The sequence below is a fragment of the Zootoca vivipara genome, chromosome 15 (genome assembly GCF_963506605.1).
Source record: "Zootoca vivipara chromosome 15, rZooViv1.1, whole genome shotgun sequence".
Classification (NCBI taxonomy): domain Eukaryota; kingdom Metazoa; phylum Chordata; class Lepidosauria; order Squamata; family Lacertidae; genus Zootoca; species Zootoca vivipara.
The window spans coordinates 7,655,948-7,665,305 of NC_083290.1; the positions used below are offsets into that span (position 1 = coordinate 7,655,948).

The following is a 9,358-nucleotide window of genomic DNA, read 5'->3' on the forward strand; positions in this document are numbered from 1 at the left end:
AAACAGTTACATAACATGATGAGAGTAAGCCAACTTCCCAGTAAGCATGCATGGAATTATTATTAATGATAGTAACTGCATTACCAGTTGCATATTCTATGGCTGAGCCATAATATTGCAAATGGGTTCTAGGGCAGAGATCAAAAGGAAAACCGTCCCCCCCCCCTACTATACAGAAGGCAGGCAGCGCCCTCTTCAGCCAGCCCCGCTCTTCCATCAATTGCTTCTGCCTGCCGTCGCTCATCCATTCTTCTCCTGCTTCTGTTTGCAACTGTTCATCACAAGGCTGTGAGGCGCTTGCGTCCGGCAGGCGTCTCGCGAGGCTTTGCGTTTCCGGTTCCGGGTGCTGCGGGTTGCTAGGGCCTGCTCCGGGTTGCTAAGAGAGGCCTAGCGAAGGCCCGAAGGCGTTATGGCGGGGAGTAGGTTAGAGAAGCTGGGCAGCGTCTTCAGCCGGTGAGGCAAGCTTTGCGGGTCCTCCGTTTAGCAATTGGGGGTAGGGGATGGTGAGGAGGGACTGTCGAGGTTGCAGACTCGGGGCGGCTAGTGTAGCGCGTAAGGAAGAGTGTGGAAGTCTCGATGAACCTTTGGGCGCTGGGCTCGAAACGAGATGTCATAAGAGAACGCAAGAAGGGCCCTTTTGGTTGGAAACAAATGTTATTGTAGCTCAGGTGTGTGTGTGTGGGGGGAGAAACCTGCGCGCCCTTCAGATGTTGCTGGACTACAGCTCCCATCATCCCTCACCATGGTATTGTTAGCTGGGGCTGATGGGAGTTGGAGTCAAATAGAAATCTGGAGTGCTACAGATTCCTCCCCGCCCCCATTTCTTCCTTGCCCTATCTTAGACTGAGGACACCCTAACCTTGGGTTTTTTTTTTTTTGCTGATGTCATACTCTTTCTTTCTCTCTCTCTCTCCATCTGTATATTCACTTTTTAAAAATACTGCAGCACACGGGACCTGTTACGTTCAGGGGTCATTCCTGAAGCCAAGAAACCCATCTGGTTCGATGTTTATGTCGCTTTTCCTCCACTGAGGGAGCCTCTCTATCGGGAACTTCGTCCACAATATGGCAAAATCCAAGATGTGGTCTGCCCCATCCTGTACAAGGAGGACGAGATTAGAGCGTAAGTTCATGCCGTCACCTCTGCCACACACATTTCCGCTCTTGTTCATTCATTTGCTGATTGCATCATTATATCCCACAGTTTCTCTCTCTCCAAGGAGCTCAAGGTGATGTATGCCCCCATATAATCCTCACAACAACCCGGTGAGGTAGGTTAGGCTGAGTAGGAATGTGGCTGGTCCAAGGTCACCCAGTGAGAGCTTTGTGGCCAAGTGGGGATTTGAACCTAGGGGTCGTCTAGCAGTGAAATTGATGGACAGTAGATTCAACATGAAGAAAAGGACACCCTTCTTCCTGCTACAAGATGTGGTGATGGCAACTAACTGAAAAGGCTTCACCATGGGAAGTGTTTATTTTGAAAACTACTTGTGTTTTAAAGTGCAACCAAACATATATACAATCAAAACCATATAAAATGGTTAAAAAGGGAGATCAGCTAACTACTGTATACTGGAGTTGTTGTTGTTAATTGCCTCTGTAAGCTTGGTAGCATAAAAAGGTTTCCAGCAGAACGCGGCAAATTTTTGGAAGAGGTAAGGCTTATTGGATGCGGGTGGCGCTGTGGGTTAAACCAGTGTTTCCCAACCTTTGGTCTCCAGCTGTTTTTGGACTACAGTTCCCATCATCCCTGACCACTGGTCCTGCTAGCTAGGGATAAAGGGAGTTGTAGTCCAAAAACAGCTGGAGACCAAAGGTTGGGAAACACTGGGTTAAACTACTGAGCCCAGGGCTTGCTGATCAGAAGGTCGGCGGTTCGAATCCCCACGATGGGGTGTGCTCCTGTTGCTCGGTTCCAGCTCCTGCCAACCTAGCAGTTCGAAAGCACGTCAAAATGCAAGTAGATAAATAGGAACCGCTACAGCGGGAAGGTAAACGGCGTTTCCGTGTGCTGCTCTGGTTCGCCAGAAGCGGCTTTGTCATGCTGGCCACATGACCTGGAAGCTGTACGCCGGCTCCCTCGGCCAATAACGTGAGATGAGCGCCGCAACCCCAGAGTCGGTCACAACTGGACCTAATGGCCAGGGGTCCCTTTACCTTTACCTCTAAGGCCTATTGGTGACTGTTACCATGAAGGGCAAATGGCATGTTCACATTCAGAGGTAGTATGCTTCTGGGGACATAGGAAGCTGCCTTATGCAGAGTCATATGCTTAGTACATTCAGCTCAGTGTTGTCTGCACTGGCTGCACTGACTGGCAGGTGTCTCTACAGGATTTCAAACAAGGAAAATACCCATCCCTACCTGGAGACTGAACCTGGGCCCTTCTGCATGAAAAGTAGACACTCTGTCTCTGAGCTAGGGTGCTTCCCTTAAGAACACAGGGACCTGCTTTATATTGGATCAGACAAATGCCTATATAGCCCTTGTCTACACTGGCTGGCAGTGGCTTTCCAGGGTTTCAGAGAAGGGTCTCTCCCAGCCCTACTTGAAGATACCTGAGATTGAACTTGGGACCTTCTGCATGCAAAGCTCAGGCTCCACCACTGAGCTTCAGCTCTTCCCCCAAATGTTGAATACCAGTTGGGTTTTTTGGGGGTGGGTGGGAGCTGTTGCCTTTAGGTTCTACTTTGGGCTTCACTGACACATCTGATTTACTACTGTGAAAAGGAGAATGGAGGACTAGATGGCTCTTTTCTTAATGATTCCCCTGTTTTTTAATTCCAAGGAAAATACTGGTAGCTTGGCTGCCTGGTTATATTAGGAAATTCTTGCTTGAGCAGAACTTCTAGTAGGGAACGCATCTTAAAAATGTTTGCCACTCTCAGCCTCCTGCGAATAAGTTTGAAGTCTTTAGTGGATGCCTGGCATGTGACCAGAAATTTCAAGTATTCCTTGGAATGTAAATATATTATTTGACTGCTCATCACCCATGCCTGAGCCTACATTCAGGAAATAAAAGAAGATTTGTTTAGAACTCCATCTCAAGTTCTTGGAGTAACCAGCAATAGTCTTGTGTGAAATGTGTCCATATTACAGATTTGTATTCACACCTGCATGCTTTATCTAAATCTGTGTCGCCAGAAGGCAGTCATCTGTAAGCTAAATGTTGGCTAAATCAATAATCAACTTTGGCATTGGTTGGTCAGCAGGGAAGACAGTTTCATAAGTTGATGCTTATGGCCCTACAGAGGATTGGAAATTCTAATCTGAGGTAGGCATGGGGAGGGGGACTATCTTTATTATGGATTAGTTTACTTGCAACCCTTTTGTTTCTGGCTGTACCCACCATTTGCACCCACTATCCATTGCTTGTATATAGTCCCCATAGAATATAACTTGACTTCATCTTGAAGTTGTGTAGGAATCTAGCTCAGATCATGAAGGGGGGAAACCCTCTAGAAATTGCCTTTGCTTTATCACTACTGGATCTACATATTTATTGACATTACTATATATGGATCAGTCCCAAACTGAAACTTATTGTCTTATTGATTAGGAAATTTTATCAAGCTTATGGAAATGGTCCAAGAGCCTTTGAACTGTCCAGATTAAACTTCAAATCCACCTGCCAAAGGTAAGTGAATAAACTGTGACATGAAGATTTGCCCCTGAAATGATGGGAGGAATAGGGATTCATTTCCCCTGTTTGTTGCTGTTTAACTGGTGATGGGCACCTTGAATTGCAGGTTTGTTGAGAAATACATTGAACTGCAGAAACAGGGAGAAATTGATGACAACAAACTGTTTGAAGAAACAGGGAAAGCACTCTTGGCCGAGGGACTTCTCTTACGCAGAAAAGTGTCAGAGAATGTAAGTATTCTAAAGAGTTGCTCTAAAGGAGAGGCAGGGGCTGAATTAAGTTTTTGAATGGTCTTTGGGGCCTCAGTGTATGAGGGCCATGGACTTGAAGACTGGTGGCTGGAGTTTAGCTTTGGAAATGGCCTTAGCTGGTGATTCACCAGAGCTAACTCGGCAACAAAGTTACCATTGTAATGCGTGCGAACCCTTACAATATATATTTTAAAAGCAGTTTACTACTCAGAGGGTAACCGTGTTTTATTTCTGTCCATTATTGATACATATTCAGTTTCACAAATAAGTCCTGATATAACAAAGGCAGTTTTAAGGTTACGGTGATGGTCCTTGTAGCACATTGGTTATCCAGGGGGCACTGTCATATAGAGGGGACCCTTTGGGGTAGAGTAGGGACTGGTGTTCCAATGTTTTCCTTGACATTGGCCTATAAATGTAGAGCCAAACTAGACAAGACCCAATACACACAGATAAATTGTGTGGGTGTTCTTTTAAAAAATAAATGGAAAGTGTGGGGGTGTGGGATGATCTGGATCAGAATGCTGGTGGGGATTGGTTAAGCCTTTGCTCCCTGAGGAAGGGCCATCACTCAGTGATAGAGCATCCGTTTTCATGAAGAAGGTCCCAGGGTCAGTACTTGGCATCTCCAGATGGGGCTGCAAGGCTGTCAGTCATTGCAGACGATATTGAGCCAGATGGACCAATGGCTCCAGCTCTGTATAAGGCAGCTTCCTATGTTCCTATGCTGTGTTCTTGGTTAAGATCTTCCATTGTTATTAATGGAACGACTCACCTCCCAAAGCAAAATACTAGGTGTGGATGCCCCAAGTTAGATCAAGACCACAGTGGCGAACAGAGGGTTGGGGGGGGGGAACCTGTCCCAGAGTCCTCACCTACTTAACTTCCAAAAACTATTATTGCAGTGGATACCTTTACCTTTAACTGTGAATAGCATCTCATCTACCGTGTTTCTCATAAAATAAGACACCGTCTTATTTTTTTTTAAATAAGGTGTCTTATTTTTAAAAAAAATTACCTCCTCTTCCTGTCGCGGCTCGGCGCCCGGAACTGGCTGCTGCTGCTGCTGGGCGCTTTGTCGGCGCTTCAGCAGGGCACGCTGCTGGGTCCCGCCGGATCCAGGCTCCACACTGCGCACGCTGCGGCTCTTGCCGGGTCCCGCCGCCGGGGCAGAGCTCGGCGCGATGCACACTGCGGCTCTTGCCGCATCCCGCCACCGGTTCGGCGCTCGGCACGGCACACGCTGCTGGGCATTTTGGAGGGGCAGCAGCATCCGGTTCCGGGCGCTGAGAGGCATCTTCCTCTTCCATGGCGTCATCCAGACCTGCTCCCACCACTATGGCTTATTTTTGGGGTATGTCTTACATTTTTTCAACCCAGGAAAATCCTGCCATGGCTTATTTTCTAGGTGCGTCTTATTTTATGAGAAACACGGTAGTTTGGCCCTAATATCGCTGCCCATAGCTGAGGTCAGTAGTGGAGCAACTGCTTTGCATGCAGGAAGTCCCAGGTCCAACCACCAGCATCTGCAGGTAGGGTTGTGAAAGATTCCTTGTCTGAAACCCTGGAGAGTTGAGCCAGTCGGTGTAGACAATATTGAGCTGCCTGGATTAATGGTCTGACTTTGTATAAGGAAGCACCATGTGCTTTAATTTCCTGATGCTACAGCAGGGGTGGGAGGTCTTCAGCCCTCCATATATTGGTGATATACAGGCCCTGGCAAGCATGGGCAGTGGCTACGGATCAGGGGAGTTATAGTAACGGATGGTACAGCAACCCTGTTAGGGGCTAGACTCAAGCTTCTGACTCCGTTTCATTCTTGCCTCTCTGTTGTTCATCTGCTTGTAACCTCCAGGTAGCCCAGGAGGCTTCTCAGGAAGCCAGAACCAGGGACCCGATGTTAGAAATGCGACTCCAGAACGTGCTGCAGGAGATGCAGGACGGCAAGCAGGAGCAGGAGCTTGAAACCACAGGTGCACCAGAGAAAGGCCCTGCCCCATCCTAAGGGCTCCACATTTTTCAGTTGCCTTGTAAAAGAAGGGTTAGATGCCACCGAATGTCTTGTCTGTGGACATATGACTGGCTGGACTGGGAGACATTTACAAACAAGCGGTTGGCCTTTTTCCAGCCACCTCAATATTTCATGTCGTTACACACATTGACATGCAGCAAATGGATAACGAGGACTTTGTCTCATTGTGACTTGCTATGGCACAGGAGGGGCCAGTCCTGCATACTCGCTTGCCTGTCCGATATGATGGATTTGATTATTAAAACTTCCTTCAGAAGTGTGTCTTGCCTTGGATGTTTGAGCTTTCAGTTATGTGGTGGGTGAAGGGCTTGTGGAGTCGTCTGGTCACTAGGCTTCTATTCTTTACACTCACTCGGCAGGAAGTCCCATTGAACTCGGTAGGACTGACTCCTGAGTGGATAGGATTGCACTGTGTGATGGATTATAGCAAGAAAGGACAAACTGAAGTTTTGTTTGCATCCTTTTGTGTGTGTGGGGGAGGGGTTCTTTCTCCCTTGCAGAATATAATTATGGTGTATAATATGGACAAAACTGATGGTTCTAGATGGGGCGAGTAATACCATGGAGACCTCTCCCTCCCCTGTCCAAATCTCGACTGAGTAGGTGACCTTCAGACAGTTGCAGTGTCTTGCGGATGAAATACAGCAAGCCTCTTACAATAACTTGTAATTGCAGATGAATTGCCAGGACACAGCAATAATAATAACAATAATAATAATTTTAGTTTGCCCTGTGCTTCTGTTCTTCTTCACCACAGGAGTGTGTGTATTTTAATTTTTGTTGCAGCTTGTATCCTGAAATATTTGCATAAGCAACATGGTTTAAAGCAGGCATCCCCAAACTGCGGCCCTCTAGATGTTTTGGCCTACAACTCCCATGATCGCTAGCTAACAGGACCAGTGGTCAGGGAAGATGGTAATTGTAGTCCAAAACATCTGGAGGGCCGAAGTCTGGGGATGCCTGGTTTAAAGCATACTGGAGGTGGGAGGGAATTGGGAACATAAGGAGAGCCCTGCTGGATCAGCCTAAAGGTCCATCTAGTCTAGCACTCTGTTTTCCCAGTGACCTACCAGATACCCAAGGGAAACCCATAAGAAGGACATGGGCCTGACAGCGCTCTCCCAACTGCAATTTCCAGCTACTGGCATACTGCCTCTGACAGTACAGAAGCACAGGAAGCTGCCTCATACGGAGTCCGGCCCTGGCTCCATTTAGCTCCACCTTGTCTTCACTGACTGGCATTAGAGTCTTTCCCAGTGCTACCTGGAGATTAAACTTGGAACCTTTTGCAGGCAAAGCAGCTGCACTGCCACTGTGCTTTGGTCCTTCCCCATAAAGATAAAGTAAGATTCCAGTCCTCACAATAAAATATCTGGTGACATGTAAACGGGAAGCTGCCTTAAACGAAGCCAGACCCCTGGTCCATCTAGCTCAGCATTCTTTGCATTGATTCAGGGATGTCTTTCCCAGCCCTGCATAGAGACACATAGGATCGAATCTGGGATCTTCTGCAAGCCACCCAGGAACTATGCCACTGAGTCTTTTAGTTATGGCACTCTCCCTAAAAGTTCCACAATAGGGGTAGGACATGGTCATAGTGAGTGTTAGTAGCCACTGAGAGCTTTCTCCATGAATTTGTCCTCGGTGCCAAATAAAGGCTGGAATCTTTCAAGGGAGGCCAGTCCCACAGCCTGCAGCTTAAACAGAGATTGTTACACACAATTAAGGCTAAGCAAATTAAGGCTGTAACGCTATGCATGCTCACCTGGGGCCAGCCCTGTTTGTACACATTGGGACATCTCAGCACCGAGGATTGTGCTTTCAGTTCTGTTAATTTTAAAACTCTGGACTCCTATCTTCTTCAACCCAGCACCATCTTTTTTCTCCCTCTGCCTCCAGTCCATGCTTTTGTGTCTGCTCATCCTGTCTGAAGAAGGTTTTTGTGAAACCCACAAAAGTTTTCCCCACTTCTTTTAGCTCTTCAGTTGGTTCTAATAAATGGTATTGCTTGGCTGTGTGTTTTGCAAGGAGGGGGGGGGATTTTACCTAACTGGCCAAATAGCCAACCAAATTGCAGCTGTCTTCTTAAACCTGATCACTAAATGGAAAACACTTGCCGTGTCTCTGGGGGAACATGTTGGCTCCAGCAAACCTTTGGTGCAAAGGAGCCCCATGGAGCCCCATCTCGGTTTGCACAGTGTACCCAGATGGTTGAATTTGGGGAATGTTCCCTGCCCTCATCTCTTTCTTTAGTGTTTGGACTACTGGGAATGCTTCTAACTAAACACTTGTTCTAAAATTAAAATTGACTTGGAGAAGAAGTCCCAAGGAATTTCACTCGTCCAAGGCTGGGAGCTGTCGTCTTGGCTGCCGGTTTTATGATCATGGCTTGGCTTGACACGTTGCCACCTCTCGAGAGAAGCCGCAGCCATTGGGCCTGCCGCCGGAGGGGAGAGAGGCATGATGGTGTTCCGTGTAGCTAGTAATGTGGTCCAATTAACTGGAAAGATTTGAAATGCCTAAGTGAACAGCCAAGCTAAATGAGCTGGCAGGGGTCAGGACTTGCTGCTGATGAGGGCGGTTTGTTGGCTCTTCTGAGGCAACAGAGATGGGGAAATAGTTGCTTGTTTCTCTCCCCCCCCCCTTCTTTAATTTTAAAGGCAGCTTCCAGAATTGGAAATAGCTTTTTGGAATCTAAGTTGCTTGTTGGCTGACCTCAATCCCAAAGAACACATCAGTTGGAGTAGTGGCTGCCAGGCAAGCTCAGTCTCTCATTTCCTCCAGCTGGCTGGGAAGGGGGGCAATCTTTGGGGGTTCACCTTTTGAATACACAATGTGATTTGCAAGTATCTTTCGCATTATGAAGGAAACAGCTCAGAAGGAAACCATGTGTCTAATCCCCCCTTTCTGTTGGGTGAGCCCTTTGTACTCTGGGCTCTGTCGTCCTTAGTGACCTTACAGGAGCTGGAGTATTTTTTAATTAAAAGGTTGTAAGCAAAACCCCCAAGGGTGACCTATTTACTTATTTATCAAGCATTTACCTTCCAGCTGTTAGCAAAAGGTCACTAGCTTCAGTTGATGCTTTAGGAGTTATGAGTGTGTGTGCTTTTTAAAATTCATTTCCCCCCCTTTTTTTCTTTTTCTTTAGCTTAGATGAAAAAAGATGCTCGATCAGTCACTCCACTAACCTTGGGGTGGGTTTTTCTTTTTGAATGCAGGCAACATTCCTTGCCAATAACGATGTTGACTTTTAGGATGTTGTGCCTGCCTAACATACAGGGACAAAAAAAAGTGTGTTTCTCATTGGTGTTTGTTTCCACAAAAACCAAACAACCGGCTAGTGATTATGGCCAATAATGAGATATTGATTGTTTTGCAAATGTCACTGCTGGAAGGGCAGCCGAGCTGGCAAGCAACATTGCTGGTTATGCT

At 47.0% G+C, this 9,358-nt stretch overlaps 1 protein-coding gene across 1 annotated transcript; it reads left to right on the forward strand.

The window, feature by feature from the left end:
• Positions 1-308: 308 nt before the first annotated feature.
• MRPS23 (mitochondrial ribosomal protein S23) lies at positions 309-6,185 on the forward strand. Its single transcript, XM_035140134.2, has 5 exons — positions 309-453; positions 947-1,123; positions 3,560-3,637; positions 3,750-3,873; positions 5,750-6,185. Exons 1-5 carry the CDS (start codon positions 410-412, stop codon positions 5,897-5,899), a joined length of 573 nt encoding a protein of 190 aa, XP_034996025.1. The 5' UTR covers positions 309-409; the 3' UTR covers positions 5,900-6,185.
• The last annotated feature ends 3,173 nt before the right edge of the window (positions 6,186-9,358 follow it).